This window comes from Sphaerodactylus townsendi, linkage group LG06, assembly GCF_021028975.2.
Source record: "Sphaerodactylus townsendi isolate TG3544 linkage group LG06, MPM_Stown_v2.3, whole genome shotgun sequence".
In the NCBI taxonomy this organism is placed as follows: domain Eukaryota; kingdom Metazoa; phylum Chordata; class Lepidosauria; order Squamata; family Sphaerodactylidae; genus Sphaerodactylus; species Sphaerodactylus townsendi.
Window position 1 is genome coordinate 25,041,515 of NC_059430.1, and position 22,858 is coordinate 25,064,372.

The 22,858-nt window shown below is 45.3% G+C and overlaps 1 protein-coding gene across 1 annotated transcript in view; it reads left to right on the forward strand.

Annotated features, from left to right (window-relative positions):
• Positions 1-1,027: 1,027 nt before the first annotated feature.
• Positions 1,028-22,858, forward strand: part of NINJ2 (ninjurin 2) — a 66,231-nt gene continuing 44,400 nt past the window's right edge. Inside the window, exon 1 of the mRNA XM_048502202.1 lies at positions 1,028-1,220. Within this exon, the coding sequence (XP_048358159.1) occupies positions 1,188-1,220 (33 nt within the window). The 5' untranslated portion in view covers positions 1,028-1,187. The remainder of the gene's footprint in view (positions 1,221-22,858) is intronic.

Below are 22,858 nucleotides of genomic sequence, written 5' to 3' on the forward strand. Positions count from 1 at the left end.
AGTGGTAAAGAGTGTTGGATTCGTTGCTAGGAGACTCTGGTTCAAATCCCCACTTGTGTGAATGGAAGCTTCACACTCTGCCTAGTCTAAATCCCAGGATTCTTGTGAGGATAAAATGGAGAAGAGGAGAATGACCCTTTGGGTCCTCATTGAGGAGAAAAGTGGGCCCCACCCACCTCCCAGCCCCACCCACTTCACAGGGTGTTTGTTGTGAGGGGGGGAAGAGCAAGGAGATTGTTAGCCCCTTTGAGTCTCCTACAGGAGAGAAAGGGGAGATATAAATCCAAACTCTTCTTATACATGAATGCCTTAAATAAATAATAAAAGAGAATGTTTGAAGCGGGCCTGCTGCTGTTGTGTTTCACCTCTCATGCAGTTTTCTACAGTTTTGTGAGTGGAATGAGGATGTTCCTAGCTATTCTTTCACCTCAGTGCCCACAGATTAATTTCCCCCTCTTCTTCCCACCTGCTGTGGTTCAAAGCGAAAATTACGTTTGCTGCAGTTGGTGCGTTTAAGAGCCTAGTGGAGTCATAGAGCTTTTTATGCTCTCTTTGGGCATTAACTTCAAGCTAGCATGTGAGCACAAATCACATTTCTGCAGGCTGAGGATATAGTCTGGACTGAAAAAAAAACTTTTTAGCAATTCAGTGGCTTTTTTTTGGTGCTTTTTGGCAGCCCATGAGCATGACTGAGTTGTCCTAACTTGTCAACAGCTGCCTGTTTGTGAAATCATCTGCACACCAGAGCACCAGAGCTACAGTCTGCATTTAGGAGCGGTGCCCGAAGCTCCCCTGGTCTGTGCCATGAACCCCTTGGTACGCTGTGTGCATCACACAGGGACACGGCCCGAGTGACCTCACAGGGCTCATCTGGATCCAGAAGCTGTGGAGACATGTAGTCACCGGCTAACATGACAGGAGGACCATTCAGCATCTCAGAGACAATAAAGAATTCATGTGCTCCTTCTTCCATCATACCACATCTCCTTCTCTTCTCTTCTCCTCACCCCCCCAAAAAAAACTGAAGTTAAGGCAGGCATCCCACATCAGATGAATAGCAGTTCTGTTCCCGCAGCTGTGTTTTCCCTCCCACCCAGCAAATGAACTGGAGAGTCCACAAGACTGCAGATACTTGATCTCTTGTGCGGGCTCAAGAGGATCGAGGAGGAAACCTGGGAGGCAAGAGGATGGGATCAGAAAGAGAAATGATCAACCTTCATGTGAGTCCTTGGCAAACCAAGGGGGTGGGGAGGGGAACAATGGCCTGTTCGCCCCGTCGTTCCCTCATTCCTATGTTTTGGTTTCTGGTATACTCTGCAGTCTCCTCTTGGATTTTTCTTTCCCCCACTTTGGAGTCAAGCTGATTAGAGGATCCTCTTGCCCGCTCTGCCTGTCAAAGAGATGATTAGCTGCTTCTGCTAAAAGAGCCGAAGGGGAGGCGTGCATTGTGTTATTTGAAAGAACTTTCTCACGTTCTTGAGGGGGGGAAGGTCTGAGTGAGGGGACTGGCAAGCACATATTTCACAAGGCTGGAAGAAAGTTATTCCATCTCTGCCCTTTCCTCACAAAGACCTTCTGTGCTTGGCCGAAAGCTTTCCCACCCCAGGCAGGAGGAAAAAGAAATAAACATTGCCAAGGGTAAGGAAGGAGCAGGATACCGGAGTTTCTACCTGGGGTTCCTAGAGAAACAAAACGTCTTGATCTGACACTTTCAGGCTCTTCTGTCTTTGTCCTCCTTGGAATCTATTTGCAGAGAAGTGTCCTCCCTAGAGTTCAGCCTCTCTTGAAAAGGCCGCTTATAACAGACAGGTTGAAATAAAAACTGCAGAGCAGGACAGAATCCACACAGAGAGAGAGAGAGAGAGAGAGAGAGAGAGAGAGAGAGAACATGTGAAAAGCAAGGACCCCATACTCAGCCAAACCTCAAATGATCAGGCTTCACTAATTTTTCATTGATTCTTCTTTTCCTGTTTAAATAAGTAAATACCATTGGGGGAGCCAGGAGCCAGATTCCTAATGGAAATATTAGTACTGCCCCTTTATTCCCCCCAAAGCGGCGTACATCATTTTCTTTTCTTCCATTTTATGCTACAAGTGCATATTGGTTTTTAATTACGCCAGATTAACACCATCTGCCAAAGAATTGTGGTTTGGGGAGGCTATTGGGCTTTCTCTTTTATCCCGCCACCTGAACTGGCCACCTGCTTATAGAGTAGATGCTACGGTTGTGTGAATGGAAAGTAAGGTAATCTCAATGGATCTTGCTCTGCCTTGGTTACTTCACCAAGTTTTCCTTAGGTGCAAGAACAAGGTCAGGAAAATTTTGCTCCATTCCCCCTACCTCACTGCAGTCCCCTGTGCCCAGTAACTTTCTGTTTACGGGGTTCTACAATCCCCACCAACGCTTTTTTAGGGATCACAGTGGGCAGCAGTGGGGAGAGGAATATGGGCTACCATGAGCACCCTCTGCTTGTGGGGCCATAGTATTTAACTTGCAATCCTTAGCATTCTCTGGGAATGATGTTCAAAATTCCACTAGTGTAGCATGTAGTGTAGATAATGCCCTACATTGGTTTCATGAATGAGAAACAATTGCCTCTTTGTATAGGCAACTGTACAAGCCTTGGGTGCCTCATTGTTGGTAAGACAGAGAAGGCCTAGCAGTAGGATTACCAATTCCTGGAGGAATTTCTAGAGATTTAAGGGTGAAGCCTAAAGAAGGCAAGGTTTGGGGTGGGGAGGGGAGGGGAGGGGAGGGGAGGGACCTCACTGGACTATAGTGTCATACAGTTCACCCTCCAAGGCACCCATTTGCTCCAGGAGAACTGATCTTTGTTGTCTGGAGATCTCCGGGCTCTGCCTACCGATTGGCAATCTTACCTAGCAGCAAGACTGCCAACTTCCAGATGGGGCCTGGAGATCTCTCAGAATTACAGCTGATCTCTAGACTACAGAGTGGAGTTTCCCTACCCTGCAGCGGTTCCTCCTCCTCCCAAACCCCACTCACCTCAGAATTTATCAAATCTCCAGAAATTTCCCAACTCAGAATGGGCAATCTTACCTAGAAGTTCCAATCACATCACCTACATTGTGGCACCTCCTTTTGCTTTTCCAAATCTACCTTTGCTGTGAATCTGCTGCTTAACCCCCGTTTCTTCCCAACCACAGCAACTTCTCAATATTTTCACCTACATTTGCTCTTCCCTCTGTTCTTGATCCATATTTGGTTTATAAACTCTTCACTTAAGAGCCCCCTTTTTGGCATATGCAGCAAAGCACTGCAGACATAGATGGCACTCTGTCAAGAATGCCTGTTCCTCTGAGTTGACTCAGAACTAATCCCATTGACTTCAAAGGTACCTACTTCTAAGTAAACATGCTTAGAATCACATGGTCACGAGTTTCAGAGGAGCAGCTTGAGTCAGTCTGTTGCAGGAGAAGAAAAGACTTGTGTCCTCAACAAGGCAGACAGATTTGTTAAAGCACAATATTTAGTGAGCCATAACCAGAAGGCGCCATTTTGTTTTTGCTGTCAACAGTTGTAAAGCTAAATATTTGGGGTGTTGTGTGGTTTCCGGGCTGTATGACTGTGTTCTAGTAGCATTTTCTCCTGACGTTTCGCCTGCATCTGTGGCTGGCATCTTCAGAGGATGCTAGCCACAGAGGCAGGCGAAACGTCAGGAGAAAATGCTACTAGAACAAGGCCATGCAGCCCCATACACACAACACCTTAGTGATTCTGACGGTGAAAGCCTTTGACAATACTATACAGCTAAATATTTATTTGGAAAGTGCAGCAGGGAGTCAATTATTTCATGGCTGCTTCTTAGAGAAAGTGACCCATTAGGCTGAAGTTGGTTCCCAGTCCCTTATTCACATTATTTGTTGTTGCATTTGTAAATAAGGAAACAGGATAAGGAACAGAATAAGGAACTGGGAACCAACTTCAGGCAGTATGCACACTAAAAGGACAAGCATTTATTTTCCAGTGTTGAGGCTGCTGGCCGACTCTTACTTTGTTAGACAGATTGCTGGTTAATAGAATGGAAGGGACAACTGACATTGCATAAATGGGTGCTAAGAGATCTGAGGTGGTCTTCTGATAGCCGGTGATGTCTTTTTGCTTTTGAATAAGATGCCTCTTAGGGGGGAAGGGGAGTGGCAAGTCTAATTGTGTATGTTGGAAAGAGAAGCTGGCAATTTTGGAAGAGACACTGGGGGATGAGCTAGACAAGGGGGCGAGAGAACTGTAGCCAGATCTTCCAGGGTGTATTTTTAAAAATAACTTGTAACCAACCCCGATTAAGATTTTAAAAGAGAGGGGTCTAATCCTTCCATTTCTGGATGGCTCCACTTACTGAAATGGACACCCCCCCACACACACACACCCTGCACTGTTAGTTTTGGAAGGTAAAGACGTGCAGGAGAATTCCAGCTGAAACTGGAGTTGCAGCTTTAAAGTTCAGATTGCTATTCAGCAATCTGCCTCTTTGTCACCATTTATGTTCTGCTTGGGTATTTATTAATAAAGCAAATATTTAAAAAGGCATAGCAAGTCTCCAAGACTCTCTCTCGTCCAAAGGAAACAAAACCTTGGAAGTCTTGGAAGCCCACTCAAAGAAACTGGAGGCATGTGACACAAGTCGAATTTGAGGAATGGCTGGTTTGAGAATCCTCACTGCTTTTGTGATGTTCTCTGCAGCATTACTTCAGAAACTATTTAAGTATGTAAGTGAGTCCCATCAAGTCTCAACCAATTTGTGTCAACTCCAGCAAGGGACTTACAAGGCAAATGAGAAGCAGAGATAGGTCCGTTCCAAACAGCTGAAATAAGACATCTTGAGGATGCAAAAAAAGACATCCTGGGAAGGCATTCCACACAACCTTTTCCCCAGAACATCTTCAGGACACCTTATTACTACTCAAGACATCTTTTTTTAAAAAAAAAATGCTTCAATGTGCACCCATGCCCCCTCAGCCACCCGCAAGATGGCCATTATCCCACTGAGAAATTAAAGCCGGATACAACCAGGTTTCAAAAGAAACAGCACCTTTTCATTGCGGTGTCTCCCTCCCCTCTGCAGCATGTGTCTAGTGAAGACCTTGATGTCTATCACAGTTTCAAACGATGTAACATTTCCCACGAATGCGATTTGCTCGGGGGTGGGTGGGTGGGTTTGTTCTTCCTTGTTTTGATTGGCTGTTGTGTTGTATTGGGGCGGGAACTTTTTAAAAACTTTTTTTTACGCAGTTAAGTTGCTACATAGATGCATAGGCAGAATTTCCCTGCCTTCTGATTGGCTATTGTGCTGGAGCGGGAACACTACTCCGCCCCTGATTGAAAATTCATGTTATTCTGCTTCTCGTTTTTACATTCGAACGTAGCCTTGCGTAAACAATTCATCAAAATCATTGTACTGTGGCTTCATATTCACATTCCTTTGTAGCCACTCCCAGTGCAGCACAAAAAAAGGCTGTGTGCAGAGCGCTCTGATTGGCTGGAAGTTTTGAAGGGCGGGAAGAATAAGCCACGTCTGTCCGGTTTCTCCCCACAGATCCAGCTTTGGAGCGTGATTGGGAAAATCAATGCAGGTTCTGAAAAAACGCGGGATAAGGAGGGGAGCGCGTGTTAGAACCGGGATGAATCCGTGTTTGGCACTTAAGTGGTGGGGAGTTCTTGCTTAAACCGTGTTTTTTCACATGAGTATCACACGATAAATTGACCATGGGGAATTGACCAATGTCTCTTGCCTGGCTGTGCGGAATGCAGAGCTCAGGATGTACCTTATGTTTCCTGCCTGACTATTTTGCTGTCTGGTCAGTTTCACCCTCAGCTTGTGCCTGACATTTTGTGTGCAGCTGAACGAATTCTCTCTGTTGCCACTTGCTGAAAGTTGCCCCAGGACATTTGCTCTGCAGACTCCGATCCTGGGCACCTTTTCAGCCAAAAAAGGACATAGTTGTACTCAGTTGATTCTGGCAATATATAGTTTATCTATTAAAAAAAAATCAAGAAGCTACCTTCGTAGCTACGCAGACACACATAAGAGAATCTTAGCCACTCGGAAGACGGGTCTACCACCCATTGAAAAGCATTGGGTTGACCTGCTCTCTGTGGACCAACTATCAGCAGAGGGTAGGACAATCCAATGTTTTGCAATGGGTGGTAGACCTGTCTTCCAAGAGGTTAACCATCTGGGGATAAGCAGAAAATCCTTTTCTCTCTGAGGCCCGTTCTGCACAGCAAATGTATAGTGGGTTGCAGTCGGGATAAAGTAACTCGCTTTCCTGTTTTCATGTTTGCATGCATGAGTGCAGGCAGTGATTGGAACCCACAGAAACAATGTGAATCGCTATTGCACCTTTGCATGGAGATGTGTCTATGGCCTTTTCCCCACTTACGATTTTTGGCGAGCTGCTTCCAGCGCGAGCGATTTCCGCTGTAGGGTTGTGTTCCCCACTGCCCTGTGCTCTGCACGGGGCAGTCAGAAGGTGCCGTTTCTTCAGCGTCAGAAATGACGCGCGCTGAAGGGACATGAGAGCGCAGAGTCGGGGCGGCTGCATTGTCGCCGCCCGGACTCGTGGGGAGCACCACTGGACCACGCGCTATTTGGGGACAGTAGCGCGCAGCAAACGGTAAGTGGGGAAAGGGCCTACTTTTAAAATTTACTTCCCACTGATCTGTAGCTACACAGGCATGCACAAATGAACCCCCTCAGCCATGCTGATGTATCACGATGCCATGATACGACCCTTTGTGCCTGTGTGGCTACACAGCTGAATAAAGTGCCTCTTGCCTGGCCGTTCGCTCGCAAGCAGCTGCAAATCGGGATTTTTAAAAAGACTGGTGGATAGTGCAATTCTCGAAAAACCCAGTTTGGGGAAAACAGCACAGGGCAGACTCGCTTTAGGGGTGGGATCTGTGTGAAGTTCTCCTCCCAAATGGTTTTTTTTTTAACCGTCCTTAACCCGTGTTTATTGGCCTGTGTGGAACGGGCCTCAGGAAAGCCTATTTTTAAGATTTACTTATGCCATTCTTTTTGGTAGCATAAGTCTGCAAAAAGGGTGCGTTCCCAGGCCAAAATTATACCAGGTGCTGACTAAAATTGCCTCCTCACCCCCAGAACACCGACGCAGGCCCCAACGGTGCAGAAGTGACAATCTGTGGGAACCTCTGGATTCCAGCACTGCAAGAGCCACAAGTTAAGTGCCTCTATGCCTGCGTCCGCGTCACTGTCTGCGGTGCTGGTGGCAATGGCGTTGGTGCAGGGGTCACAATGCGGCTTTGCCCCCTCTCCTTTGGATTGCTCAGTTAGAAAATTCTACTGTAAAATCCTTCACTGGATAGGAGAGAGATATGAGTCAGAAGTGGAGGGAGCAGGATTGAGAAGGAAGAACTAGAGAAAAGCCTGGACCAAACACCCCTTTTGGCAACTTGAGCCTTATACTGTATGCTTACCAAGAGAAGAACAGTACAGTGAGACAGGCCCATGGCTCAAGAGTGAAGCATCTGGTTGGCACTCAGAAGGTCTCAGGTTCAATGCCCACCTTCTCTGGTTAAGAGGACCAGAGAGTAAGTGATGCAAAAGACCTCTGAAAAAGACCTTGGACAGCTGCTGCCAAAGTGGTCAGTGTTCTTCAAAGACCGGTGGTCTAACTCAGGGCAAGAGAGCTTCATGTTTGTTGATGTAGAAAAACCAAAGGTAGCTATTACTTATTTCCTTGGGAATAAGTTACTAATACACATGCTTTGATGTGCCTGCCTGCTCAAACCAGTCAGTCTGTACCATGGGAATATAGTGAACAACTTCACAGAGCTATTATGAAGACAAAAATTCTGTTTGTTGTAAATTACTTTTTAAACATTAAAAATGTTTATATAATTGCTAAGTGTTAAGGCTGTGGGAAGTAAGTGATTCACATTTTTTAAAAATCAGAATCATCTATGCTCAAATGTAGGCAAATCCCTATTTAAGTCCATAATTTCCTAAATTGGCTAGATTTATATTTAACAATATGCATAGTGTGACAGTCTGAGATTTAAAATGATTTGTGATCTAGCTAGGACTACCAGGTCAACAGTCCCCCACCACAGTTCAGTAAGATGGTAGGAGGAAGAATGCACCAAAAGTTGTCATTGGAGTGATACTGTGATGTCACTATGGAACAAACCCAGACATTATGTCATTATGTTGTGACACTGTCGGATTCACTTGAAACTCTATGGCGAAACCATAGATTCCAGAGAACCCTATAGTGTCATGTTGACAGAATGACATCACTTCCAGTTTCTCCCACACTGTTGCGCCATGGTGCCCCCCCTCCATGGCTCCACCCCCCAGTCACCCACTAGGTGCCAGCTGGTGAAGATTGTTACACACAGGAAATATTCAGGGCTATCATCCTCAAGGGGAGGCCTGAAGTTCTCCTGGAATTAGAAATGGCATGCAACTAGAATTGCCAACCAGTGGTTGGGAAATTCCTAGAGATCAGGGATGGAAAGTGTAAGGGAGAGAAGAGACCTCGATCAGACCAAAGAGTCCATCTAGTCCAGCTCTCACTGCTACTTTCGCCAGTGGCCCACCAGGTGCCTTTGGGAGCTCCACATGTAGCTGAATGTGAAGCGCCAATGGGTCTTCTATAAGGCTGTTGCTCTCGTATCACCTAGGTCTATTTAAGGCATTTGCAATCTCAGATCCAAGAGGACTTTCAAGATTGGTAGAGCTATAAATCGAGCTTCCTCACTCCAAGGTAAATTCTGCCTCAAGCCCCCTTTTAAAGCTATCCAGGTTGGTAATGGCCATCACCACCTCCTGTGGCAGCATCAATTCCAAACACCAATCACACGTTAGAGTGATGAAGAAGTGTTTCCTTTTATTGAGTCCTAATTTTACTTCCCCCAAGCATTTCTTCAATGAATGCCCCTGGTTCCTAGTATTGTGAGCGAAAGAGAGAAAAATTTCTCTCTGTCAACCATTTCTACCCCATGCATAATTTTGTAGGAGCTTCAATCCATATCCCCTCGGCAGCCTCCCTCTCCAAACTAAAAGAGTCCCAAACGCTGGCTGCAGCCTCTCCTCTATAGGAAGGTTAGCTCCCAGTCCCCTCAACTCATCCTTTGTTGCCCTTCTCTGCACTTTTTTCTATCCTCCTCAACCTCCTTTTTTGAGATGCACGGCGTGACCAGAACTGGACACAGTACCCAAAGTCGTGATCGCTGCACCTAGAGAGATCAGGGATGGAAAGTGTAAGGGAGAGAAAGAGAGACCTCCAGTGGGTACAGTGTGGTATATAGTAGTTAAAGAGTGATGAACTCCCAATCTGGAGAGTAAACAGGGGTTTGATTCCCCTCCCTCCACATGAGTAGCAGACTCTTTATCTGGTGAACTGGATTTGTTTTCCTGCTGCTTTTCCACACATGAACCTTTGCTGGGTGACTTTGGGCTTGTCACAGTCTCTCTCTGAACTCACTCAGCCCCACTCTACCTCACTGGCTACAGTGTCTGTTGTGGGAGGAGAGGAGAGCGGAAGGAGTTTGTAAGCCCCTTTGAGACTCCTTACAGGAGAGAAAAGCGTTGTATAAATCCAAACTCTTCTTCTTCTCTTCTACAATGCCATAGAGTCCACCCTCCAAAGCAGCTGCTTTCTCCAAGGAAACAGATCTCTGTATACTAGAGACAAGCCTGTAATTCTAGAAAGAGTCTCCAGGCCTCACCCTAGAGGTTAGCAAACCATACCTCCAGACTACAGTGCAGAACTCAGTTCCTCTGGCCGGAAATGGCTGCCTCAGATAAATAAAGAGACTTTTTAGGGGTGTGCCCGTGGCAGTCTAGCAAGAAACAGAGTTCCCAGAGTGAGCCTCTCTCAGGGTTTCCCCAAGCTGGATTTGGCTACTGTAGAAATAGCCTTTTGAATTTGTGCTATGGTAGCTATCTGATAAGAACATAAGAACATAAGAACAAGCCAGCTGGATCAGACCAAAGTCCATCTAGTCCAGCTCTCTGCTACTCGCAGTGGCCCACCAGGTGCCTTTGGGAGCTCACATGTAGGATGTGAACACAATGGCCTTCTGCTGACTGTTGCTCCCAATCACCTGGTCTGTTAAGGCATTTGCAATCTCAGATCAAAGAGGATCAAGATTGGTAGCCATAAATCGACTTCTCCTCCATAAATCTGTCCAAGCCCCTTTTAAAGCTATCAAGGTTAGTGGCCATCACCACCTTCTGTGGCAGCATATTCCAAACACCAATCACACGTTGCGTGAAGAAGTGTTTCCTTTTATTAGTCCTAATTCTTCCCCCCAGCATTTTCAATGAATGTCCCCTGGTTCTAGTATTGTGAGAAAGAGAGAAAAATTTCTCTCTGTCGACATTTTCTACCCATGCATAATTTTGTAGACTTCAATCATATCCCCCCCTCAGCCGCCTCCTCTCCAAACTAAAGAGTCCCAAACGCTGCAGCCTCTCCTCATAGGGAAGGTGCTCCAGTCCCTCAATCATCCTTGTTGCCCTTCTCTGCACTTTTTCTATCTCCTCAATATCCTTTTTGAGATGCGGCGACCAGAACTGGACACAGTACTCCAAGTGCGGTCGCACCTAGAGATCAGGGATGGAAAGTGTAAGGGAGAGAAGAGACCTCAGTGGGGTACAGTGTGGTGTAGTAGTTAAAGAGTGATGAACTCCAATCTGGAGAACAGGGTTTGATTCCCCACTCCTCCACATGAGTGGCAGACTCTTATCTGGTGAACTGGATTTGTTTTCCTGCTTTTCCACATGAACCTTGCTGGGTGACTTTGGGCTTGTCACAGTTCTCTCTGAACTCACTCAGCCCCATCTACCTCACAAGGTGTCTGTTGTGGGGAGGAGAACGGAAAGGAGTTTGTAAGCCCCTTTGAGACTCCTTACAGGAGAGAAAAGCGTTGTATAAATCCAAACTCTTCTTCTTCTCTTCTACAATGCCATAGAGTCCACCCTCCAAAGCAGCTGCTTTCTCCAAGGAAACAGATCTCTGTATTCTAGAGACAAGTTGTAATTCTGAAAGGTCTCCAGGCCTCACCTAGAGGTTGGCAACCATACCTCCAGACTACAGAACTCAGTTCCTCTGGCGGAAATGGCTGCCTCAGATAATAGACTTTAGGGTGTGCCGTGCAGTCTAGCAGAAACAGGAGTTCCAGAGTGAGCTCTCTAGGAGTTTCCCAAGCTGGATTTGGCTACTGTAGAAATAGCCTTTTGAATTTGTGCTATGGTAGCTATCTCATACACCTTTAGCATGACCTAAGGATTAAAATCTTTAAGAAGAAGAGTTTTGATTTATATCCTGCTTTTCTTAACCATAAGGAGTCTTAAAGTGGCTTACAAACGTTCCCCTTTCCGCTGAGGTAGGTGGGGATGAGAGAGTTTGAAGAGAACTGTGATTAGCCCAGGCCCTCTCAGCAGGCTTCATGTGTGGGAGGCCACCGGGAAGTGTAGGGGAGGGGAGAGTCCATTGCTCATGCAATAATACATACTACAAACAATGACAAAAACAGCGTTACAAAATTAGAAAAACAATGTGCAAAAGAAACAGCATGCTACAGACAATGTAAAAAAAAGAGCCCTTGGATTACAAAATTAGAAACAGTGCAATACAAACACAACATTACGCTAGCATTGTGATGATGTTCTGTTAGCGTCAGCTGGCTGGCATGTCTTCAGGAGACCCTGGTGTCAGGAACTTAATTGATGTTCTAAGCCTCTTCTTCCAGTTTAGTAGGACCATAAGACTATACTGTAAAACTTTTGAACAGAAATACATGGGAGTACATTTTGCACATCTTCAGCTTGCTTATGCCTCATCTAAGAAACAGACCTCTCTGTTGTTAATCTGTTGCATGTAAATCCCTCTTCAAAAAAACATTCACAGTATAAGTGGCGGATTCCACATTTGACATCTCTGAGATTTAAAATGGTACCCAGTGATGTCCCAGGCCCATTTCAGAATTGGTTTTCGTGCCGCTTCAAATAACTAGACAACTAATCCACAGAGGAAAGAAATGGACTTGGGGTTGGCTACCTGTGAAAAAGGGCACAGTTACTTGTTAAACTTGAAAAAGGACATGGGTTTGTTCTATTACTAAGTTCTATGTTGATATATCATTTGTTAAGCGAAAAGTAAAAAGAAAATTTGTTTTTAAATTGTTTGCAGGATTCATTCCAAATTCTTCCCCACAGAACCTGCTGCTATTGTGCCTGTATAGAGATCAAGGGAGCCATGTCTCCTGCATACACAGTGAGGCTGCTTCCGCACGGCCACGCTGGGGAGGGGGGTGTCGGCGTATACGATGCCGACACACACACACACACCCGGGACCGTTCGTAAAGACAGGGAAGACGGCGCAGCGCTGCGCCGTCGCCCGATTGACTTACCTTCCCTGCAACCTTCTGGCGCGTCGTCGAGGTCAGGAGACACGCCCCCCTGCCCTGCGCGACCGCTCTGGAGTTGCAGGGCAGGGGGGGAGTGTCCCCAGGCCTCAGTGATGCACCGGAAGGTCGCAGGGAAGGTAAGTCGATCGGAAAAGGGGGGATGGCGCCTTTCAGCTGCTGCCGTTCGCAGAAAACCTCGCTCGGGGAGTGAGGTTTGGAAACAGCGGCTTCGCGCCGCTGGGGGGGAGCAAGGGCGGCATGGCTGCGATGCAGCTGCCCCCCCATGCGAACAGCTCTCTAGGGATGGCGTTTTTGCCATCCCTAGGGCGCTGTAAAAGGCCCGTGTGGAAAGGGCATGAGAGAAGCAGCAGGATAGCAAGGTCCTGGTTCCTTTTTAGCATAGACAGCTTCAGACTCTTCCCCCAACAAAAAACTTTCCTTTGCTATCTTTCTGTCTTCTTCTGACATGACCACCATCCAGCTGATGGTCTCCTAATGCTCCATGTACTTGTAGCGTGGAGCACCACTTTCCACGAACGAGATCACCTCCTCGTCCTATCATATGGCTTCCTGCCATGTTCTTGCTGCATGTTGGCCCTTCAGGTTAAAGGTGGGCCCTAAGACGTGTAAGGTTGAAGATTAATTGTAGACTAATTTAGTTTTGGAGCCATGTTAAGTTGGATGTTGGTTATGTATGAAGTAGCACTAAAACCAATTCGGGACATTTCTTCCTGTTATTAGTCAGTTTGTTGTAACTAGTTCAAGCCTTTTCCTTGATGCTCAAGAAATTTTTTTGTCTCCTTCATGTGTTTGTACGTCACTGTTATGCCCTGGTGTCTGCAATTAATGGAGCTGTCTGCAGTTCATTATTTATGATTCTATTTTTGTTTTTTTGTTTTTTGATGTTTTAATGTTCTTTCTTAGTGAAAGCTGCAGTCATCTATTCCAGGAAGTAGGAAATGTACTTTTATGATTTAAATGACTCTTTTGACATACCAGGAATACCATCTAGCACACGGCTGCAAAGACGAGCCCGCAACAGCAGCTGGAATTTGTGTTCACAGACACTTCAGTGAATATCACATGCTTTTACGAGAATCCAGATGGATCTCAGTGTCATTTGTGGCTGATGGCAACAGGCGCTCATTTTTATTTATTTTCAAAAGACACTTTTGAGTCGTTCTGGCATAATCTGGTACAGATTTCCTTGCTCTGTGGGTCCTGTTGAATGAGAGCCATCTAATTTGCTAAGCTTCCTTTGGGTATCATTGCCCTGCCATTTCTACTGGCTAGCATAATTTCTACAGGCATAGGAAGGATAACCGCATCCCATAAATCTTGATGGGGTCTTCACTGATCTGTAAGGAGATAGCAGGACATAGGGAAGCAGCAAGGTTAACTTCTGCTTGACCCCCCCAAGCATGCCACAAGTCTACAGTTGGTATGCACCAGGGCATACTTTGCAATCTACTTTAGGCTTTCCATTTTAACAGAAAAGTGGGCCAGAAAGCCAAGAATAAATAAACTGGCGCTAGGATAAACTAAAACTAAAAATAAATCCACATCCTGCAAATGTCTGGGTTTTTAAACATTTCCAAAGTAAGTTTCTAGTCTTGAAGGTTAGGAAGTTAAACTGAACGGGCATTTGTCTAATGGTGCTTTGCTCTGTCTCAGATTTGAGACATGGTTAGTTGATTGGAAGTAGGGGTTTCAAATTTCAGGTACAGCCTAGAGCTGTGGTGGTGAACCTTTGGCACTCCAGATGTTATGGACTACAATTCCCATCAGCCCCTGCCAGCATGGCCAATTGGCCAAGGCTCCTTCCGCACATGCAGAAGATGACCAAGGCTCCTTCCGCACATGCAGAATAATGCACTTTCAAACTGCTTTCAATGCTCTTTGAAGCTGTGCGGAATAGCAAAATCCACTTGCAAACACTTGTGAAAGTGGTTTGAAAACACATTATTCTGCATGTGCGGAAGGGGCCCAAGATCACTCCCCCTGGAGAAAATGGCTGCTGTGGAGGATGGGCTCTATGACATTGTATCTTGCTGAGGTCCCTCCCCTTCCCAAACCCCGCCTTCCCCCAGTCTCCACCCCCCACCCCCGCAAATTTCCAGGTATTCTCAACCCAGAGCTGGCAATTCTAGTTGAAGGCTGGTTAAAAATGGAACTTTATGAAGTCTAGAGGGGGGAGAGGTGTTTAATTCGGTGAAATTTGTAGGGGTTTTAAGTATAGAGTGCATTTATGCAGAACATTTTTTCAGGAGGCTTTCTTCAGAATGCAAAGGGCTGCACTGATGCATTCTGTTTTTTTCCACCATGTAACTGGAAAAACAAGGGGTTGGATCTTTCAGATCTGTTCTGATAAAGGCAGATCTTCCCACAATAGGGAGGGAGGGGGAATCTTTCCTGCTCATTTGGATGTGGTGCTATCCACAGAACTTCCTGGGTCATGCTGAGCTTCCTTGCCCCAGGGGAAAATGCTGCCCTCGGTGGAACGGATTTGCGGAACCCAACTCAGTGAGTATGGTTTGCTTGGAACAGAATGAGTATTTATTTCTTTTTATGGCCTTAACATGTGGCTTCAGGGTGGTTACAAAATCTTAGCCTGAAAACATGTTTGTTTGCTCCGCCAGGAATGGCCAGTTCATGCTTTCTAGTGCAACTCGGACAGCCCTTTGCTCTCATTTAGCAATTTCCTAGAAATGTGATTCTTTGAGGTTGTGGACCATGCAGTGGACTTCTGCATAGTCATTCAGATAATGCCAGGATTTACACATACGCTTGTAAAACAAGATCCTGTATTTATATGCGCCTATTTGCCAAGGATTTTCATGTACTTTACACATATTAATTAATCCTCATGAAACCCTTCATGAAAAGGGGGAAAAGTATAAATTACCTTTCAGTGGGGGAAAAATGCCCTTTTCATCGGAAGTATTAAGGCTGACGTACCATGTTCATGTACCTGGAAGCACTATATTTTATTTTATTTGCTGCATTTGTAGCCTGCCTTTCTCACTAAGACTCAAGATGGATTAGAAAATAGAACTTAGTGGGTTGAGGAATGGTTACAGAAAATCCCTGACTACAGAACAGCGGATAGACTGACGACTCTCATCAACAAGAAATGTATGGAACCCCATGCTGAGATACCTATGACCCTCAAAACAGAATAATAATAATAGAAATGTGCAATTTACTTAACAGTGCATAACCTATGGCACTCCAGATGTTCATGGACTACAGTTCCCATCAGCCCCTGCCAGCATGGCCAATTGGCCATCCTGGCAGTGGCTGATGGGAATTGTAGTCCATGAACATCTGGAGTGCCATAGGTTTGCCACTACGGGCATAGTATATTTAGCTTTTCTTGTTTCTTTTGTTTTTCTTCTTTTTCCTATATTTTTGTTTCTATTGCATTCCAAATGATACTAATATATTATCTCACATACAGAATGATATAATCGACATTGCAAAGCATAACAAGCACTTTTTCAGACATACAGTATATATCAAATCTATTATATTTCTCCTTTTGTTCCACTCAAATATTATTTTGCATTATTTCTTCATGCCTGATTTTGTACATTGCTGTAATTCAACAAAATAATAAAAATATATTTTAAAAAAAGAAAATAGAACTTAGTGGAAAGTACTTCCTAGTGTCCACAAGAACATAGAAAGAGCCCTCCTGGATCAGACCAGTGGTCCATCTAGTCCAGCATCTTGTCTACCCAGTGGCCAACCAGCACCTCAGGGGGTCCAACCACAGGCACTAGAGGCCAAGGCCTTCCCCTGATGTTGCCTCCTAATACTGGCATTCAGAGGCTTCTGCCTCTGAGCATGTGTATGATCAGACTACAAATGGCATTTGCATTATTCATTTAAAACATGTTAAGCTGCCTTGTGGAACTCAAGGTGGTTTACGATGTAAATAAAACACCAGTTATTACAAAAACATTAAAAACACAGTTTAAAATCTCAATTAGGGCTGCCAATAAATTAAAACAAAATTAGTCAAATGTAGTCCTAAATAAAACTCCCTTCAACTGCCTCCTGAAGATGGAAAGTGAAATTGCCAGGTGCATCTCTCTGGGGAGGTTGTTCCATAATCATGGGGCAGCCACCAAAAAGGCCTTCCCACATGTGCCTACCATTTCCTTGTTAAGACAATAAAAAGAAATGGCAATGCTGGTCACCGCATATATTGGATTTTAAAGCAGTTCTTCACATTTGAGATAGGTCGATTCTGCACAGGGCAAATATAACGGGTACAGGACTCTATGTAAACCATTTGGGGAGGGGGGACCTCACACAGCTCTTGTCCTCAAAACGAGTCTGCCCTATTTTATTTCCCTCAACCCAAGATTTTAAAAAGCAAGGAAAGACAGAAAGGACACTCTAACCATGATAAACTGCCCTGTCTGACTAAATTCAGATTGTCCACTTAGACTTCCTATAGGTAAAATACTTGGGCACAGAAGAAGTTGGGGGAAAAAAATAAGACCTTGAAACATTTGAAACAATTTAGTATACCTTTTAGCATTCCCAATTTAAAATGGAGCAATAAAGCAAATAAAAAGAAGAGTTTATTGGGAACAAACACATGACTTCCCTCCCTGCTCCAATTACACTGTCCTTGTGGTTTTGGGTTTTTTTAAAAACCACATTGGATTTTGTAACAGAAACCACTTGTATGGTTCCAGAGTCTTGCAAATTATATGGGAGGGAAGATTATGCAGTGATGAAAGTTCATGCCCATCATTGCTTATTGGAATAATTCAGAGAGATCATAGGTGTGTGTGTGTGTGGAACTAACTCCAGATGGAACTTGAGGATCCCCCTGGAATTACACTTCATCTCTAGACTACAGAGATCAGATCCTCTGGAGAAAATGGTTGCTTTGGAGGGTGGAGGCTATGGCAATGTACCCCACAGAGGTCCCTGCCCTCCCCAGGCTCCATACCCAAATCTCTAGGAGTTTCCAACTTGGATCTGGCGACCATACCCCCTTATCCCTGCTGCCAGCCAGGGCGGACCTGAAAACCATATGAGCAACTGTAGGTGGGAAAGAACAGAGAAGAAGGGAGAGGGACAGAATATGTCCAGTGTGTGTGTTAGATCCTCCAAGGTGTCCAAATATTGGAGCTCAGCTGAGCCTAGGCAAGGTAGCCCAGATGTTGGGTAAGTCAGGTGTGGAGCAAAAGTGATGGCTGCTGTACTGCTCACACAGTCCTGCATGACTGAATATGTACTGTTCCCAAAATAGCCTCACAACATGGTGCTAGAGGTCCCAGGCGTATGGCAAGGGGAAATTTTCATAAGGCTCTACTAATTTGATCTTCATTCTGTAATCAGACTGTGAGATTTCTCTCCTATCCTCTACATTTTGACACCCATGAGGGAAGTCTTTTGGGGTCATTTTCCACACTGTGGAGAGGAGGCAGAGCTAGCATAAATTGACTTGGGGCTAGGCTAAGAAAACCCTGTTTGAAGACTTATCCAAGAGCAGAACCAGGCTTGGAACTCCTGCTTAAGCTATCCTGGGAGTCTCTGTTTAGGATCACATTCTTTCTCCTCTTACCTCTCATTTAACTCCACACAAGACGTGGGATGAGATGATATCATTGTGCTGGTGCATATCCTTGCCCCTACTTTACACCACTGGCAACGTAGGGGGCCGGTTGCTGTCTCCCAGCCTAAACTACTTCACAGAATTGTCGGTGATGATAAAATGGAGGAGGGGAAAATGATGCACATCAGCCAGAGTTCCGGAGGAAGGCGAGATAAAAATGTACTACATAAATGAATATTCTTAGAGACAAATGAATGGACAATAGTTACTGCATATGAAGGAAAAATGGGGGCCCATAAAATTGGACCCCCTGACCAGTGGTGGGATCCAAAAATTTTAATAACAGGTTCCAATGATGGGGGGATTCAAACAGTGGCGCCGCCGCACACGCGCACCTCCAGGCCCTATTGGGCAGGGAGGTTGCTTTAGTAACCCCTTCTCTGCACTCAGAAAAAAATTAGTAACCACTTCTAGAGAAGTGGTGAGAACTGGTTGGATCCCACCTCTGCCCCTGACCCAACCTTGGAGACTCTTGTGAAGAGAATCACCAGCAGCCATGCTGCAAATTTAGTTCCTGTGCCTTAAAAAACACCCCCTTCAGGCCCCAGCAAGATTCTCCATAGACTTTAATGGGGGAGAGGGGGAACTGAAATGTTTGCTCAGTGTGAATGTGCCAAAGTGTTTTTTCCCTCTTAAAAGGGGTTGTAGTCAGCGATTCTGAAACAACCCGCCCCCCTCACCCAAGGTGAATTTCATGGCTTTTGGGGATCAGGATTTGCCAGCTACTGTTTAAAGGTGCCATTTTTTCCCAGTTTGGTTTGCTGAACGCACACCCCTAATTTACCCCACTTTTTCCGGACTCTCCAGGACAACTGGCAGGGCCTTTGTTGAAATGGGATGGTGGGCAAAATGCTCTAACCCAGCCAGATCATTCTTACGTTCACAGCTGCAGCCAGCATGTGAAATGCCTGGAATGCTTTAAAAGCTCTGTCTTCTATCCATCTAATTGTCTCCACTGATGTTATCATTAGCAGGGAATTATTTGCTGTTTATCAAGGTGAACTTTCTATCACAGGAGGGCGGTAAGGCATGGGGAAGGCCATTCCCAACATGCTTGAACTGTTCCACTTTAGCCTTGTTGATTGTGAGCAATTGCCTAATAAGAGGTTAACAAACTTGATTAGATTAGGGTGATTAAAGTGATTAATTAGACAAGATTGATTAGAGCAATGACGTGGGCTCTGAAGTATTGTCTGAATGCCTAATATTGATGTTCTTCTGGGAAATACCCAAGTTATGAATGGATGTCTTCAGCCTGGCGTATTGCATGCTGATATAGCTGGGGCTCAGGCAGCTGCCACCACCCAAAATTTGAATTATTATCAGGGTTATTCAACTGCCGCCGCCACCTCTGCTGAATCTCAATCGCAATCAAAATGCTTCAGCCTTGACCATTTTGCTGGGATGAGACAGAACTGTACTGTTGGAATTTTAAGGACCTGGAATTTGTATTGTGGTTGCTAATCAACTGCAGCATGCTTCATTTTTCTTTTCTGTAGACCTAACAAAGCAATTGGCTGTGGCTAAAATATGAACAAAAACTCAGATGTTAAGCACGGACCTGGACGGAAGGAGCATAAGCATAGCCTCTTTCTTGTCTTGGGTGCCCAGGAATGGTAAACAGCCCCAATAATCTCTCCACAGTTTATGCTTTACCAGCACTCTCAGACTGGGGCTGTTGAATGATCAGGTTTGGTAGATACATTTGGGAGTACCACAAATAAGTATGCAGTGGATGCAAGTACTGAGGCGTAACCCAAACGAAGTGACAGAACAATAAAAAATATTTCACTTCTGACGCTGTGTTGCCCGCTCCATTGAAGGATACTAAACAAACCTTGGAAAGGTGTATTTAAAAGGTCAGAAGTCACACTGTACATTTCTATCATGCCATTTACTGCTGCCACAAAAAAGTAAGAATTTGTTAATATAGGGAGGCTCCCACCCCATCCTCAATACTGCTTTGAATAACTACTTTGTCGGAAAACTCAGGCTCATTCCGCACATGCAGAATAATGCACTTTCAAACTGCTTTCAGTGCTCTTTGAAGCTGTGCGGAATAGCAAAATCCACTTGCAAACAGTTGTGAAAGTGGTTTGAAAATGCATTATTTTGCGTGTGCGGAAGGGGCCTAACCTGTGGAGGAAATCTGTTTAAGTATTTTTTGAAAGAAGTTTGGAGTATTGATCTAGATGAAAATAAATAATTATCTTCTTTAGTGCCAAGCTATGATTAACTCAGACCCATGTCCAAAACTGCCTCTGTCTGCACAGGCAGGGAGACTGTTGGGCAGTGGAGTGGGCAGTATGCCCATAGAATCTCTGTTCTGTCTTGAGTTCTTAGCATTGGGTACATCATAATTGAGTGCCACGGGGGCCTGATAGAGCATGGCCACTCCCACTGGCCCACCAAGCCTAGGCTGGTGCTTTAGAACCTGGATCTGGACACACACACCCCATCCCCTGCCAGTGACCAGGGAAGACCTGGCAACTCTACATCACTACTTGAACTGTGGAGCAGAACTCAGTGATACCTAAATTCTGTGCACTGAGTAGCATTCCTTTGCTCCTGAAAGGTTGCAAGTCAGCACATAAGAACATAAGAACATAAGAACTAGCCTTCTGGATCAGACCAGAGTCCATCTAGTCCAGCACTCTGCTACTCACAATGGCCCACCAGGTGCCTTTGGGAGCTCACATGCAGGATGTGAAAGCAATGGCCTTCTGCTGCTGCTGCTCCTGAGCACCTGGCCTGCTAAGGCATTTGCAAACTGAGATCAAGGAGGACCAAGATTGGTAGCCATAGATCGACTTCTCCTCCATCAATCTGTCCAAGCCCTTTTTAAAGCTATCCAGGCCATCACCACCTCCTGTGGCAGCATATTCCTGTGGCAGCATAACACAGTTGTGCCAAGACCGTGAATGAAGGGGCAGTTCATCAAAACAAGGCCAGCTGACACAGGAAGAAAATACATACATATCAGAGACACAAACACCCTCCCTGTGACTTCCCCGCCATCCCACCCTGCTTTGTTTAGCATCTGTTTAATCCACATCATTGGCATCTGTTAATGATTAGATATTGGGGTGGGGGGTGTCTCCATCCTTCTTTTTCTTCTTTCTGGAGATGGAGCAAGGGATGTATGGACTATGAAGCTCCCTGACTCATATTATAAAAGGCTATTACAGAGAGAAGTTGTCAGCCGTGCTGGTCCAGACAGCAGACAGACAGCTTGCTCCCTAGCAAACATCACAGGCTGCGTAAGGGAAGTGTTATTAAATACCTGACACAGTGCCATCCCAAGCTGAGTTACACCCTTCTAAGAGTCTAGCTAGGTTATGTTACAAACTGCACAAGTCTACCACAGGGTCTGGCAGTTATACTGCAGCATCTAGTTCTGCTGGCAACTCAGGAGTAAACACAAAGAAGGCACAGTTCTAATCGGGGCTGCTGCGCAGGAGAAGGACGAATCCTTACTTTCTCCTCTGTGCTGTTTCCAGTGTCTAAAACAGCCCAGTAGCCAAAGGGGGGGGGGCTGCTCTTCCCTCAGATGGGAGACATCACATGCATGTGTTGACTTCCTACAAAGAAAACAATGCTCGCTCTCTCTCCCCTCCCCCCCACCCCGCACTCCTGGACTGTTTCAGATACTGAAAAGCCTAAAAATTCCTCCTCTTTTGCACTGGCCCTGAGTTGAGCTGGATCCTGCTGTGTGTTTACTCATGAGTATACTTAGAGTTGCCAGCTCCAGGAAACACCAGAGACACTTTTGGGAGTGGAAGTTCCTGGAAGGAGGGGAGTTCAGTGGGGAATAATGGGGAGGGGACTTCGAATGAAGAGCACAATAGAGTCCACCTTCCAATGTGGCCATTTTCTCCAGCTGAACTTGTTACCGCTGTTTCTCGGGTAACAATAAGTGATTTCAGCTCAGCAACGTATTGAGGTGCAGGAAGCCGATGTTTCTTCAAGGCAAAGTATTTTATTTGGAAGCGGTGGTGACAGCTCGGGCAGGAGAATCGCTCCTTGCAACCAAGTGCAAGAACTTTTATTCACAAGAAGAAGCATCCAAAGAGGGGCAAGGGCGGAGGTAAAGGGAAGATGGAGTAAGGGGTAGGTCCCTTACCCGAACACCAAGCAAGAAACATTAATACAAAAGAAAAATACAGTTCCACAACTTTTGTGAATTGGGATCGCACGAAAATTCCGCTGTCAAGCTGTCTTCTCGCGAGATGTTGGCAATGGTGCTGGAAAGGAGAGTGGAAGGAGAAAGGTCCATTCAGAGAATCTGGGTGGGCTTGCTACCGCACCCAGTTATCTATGTTATCAAATGGCTGTTTCGCTTCCAGTTATGAACCTGAGGCTCCCGCGCCTCAGCTCCGCAACAAAGGGGAGTTCAAACTGTCCAATGGTGGTCCCGACACGTTCTCCAATCGGGCTGGAGCCTCTGGGTGCTGCTATCCCGAAAGATTTAATTTTGCAAAACCAAAGGGGTACATTATTGTCTTCGGCTAAGGAGTTTTGCAGAGGTTATTCGAAGCTGCATTCCAGGTCGCTCAAACTTCGCTCGTCCCTTAATATCCATCAGCTTCTACAGGCTACTGCTTTTACTAACAACAAAACACAAAATATCAAGAATAACATTTCTAAACTTAAACATTATGGAAAACAATACAGTACAAGCACATAGGAATCTCCTAAATTAACAATAACAAAACCTTAAACTAACTGGGGAACCTAGTCAAACTATAATCTTAAACAGCGGGCAAATCATAAATTCAACTCTAAAGGGGCTTTCATTACATCTTAAAAGGGCAGA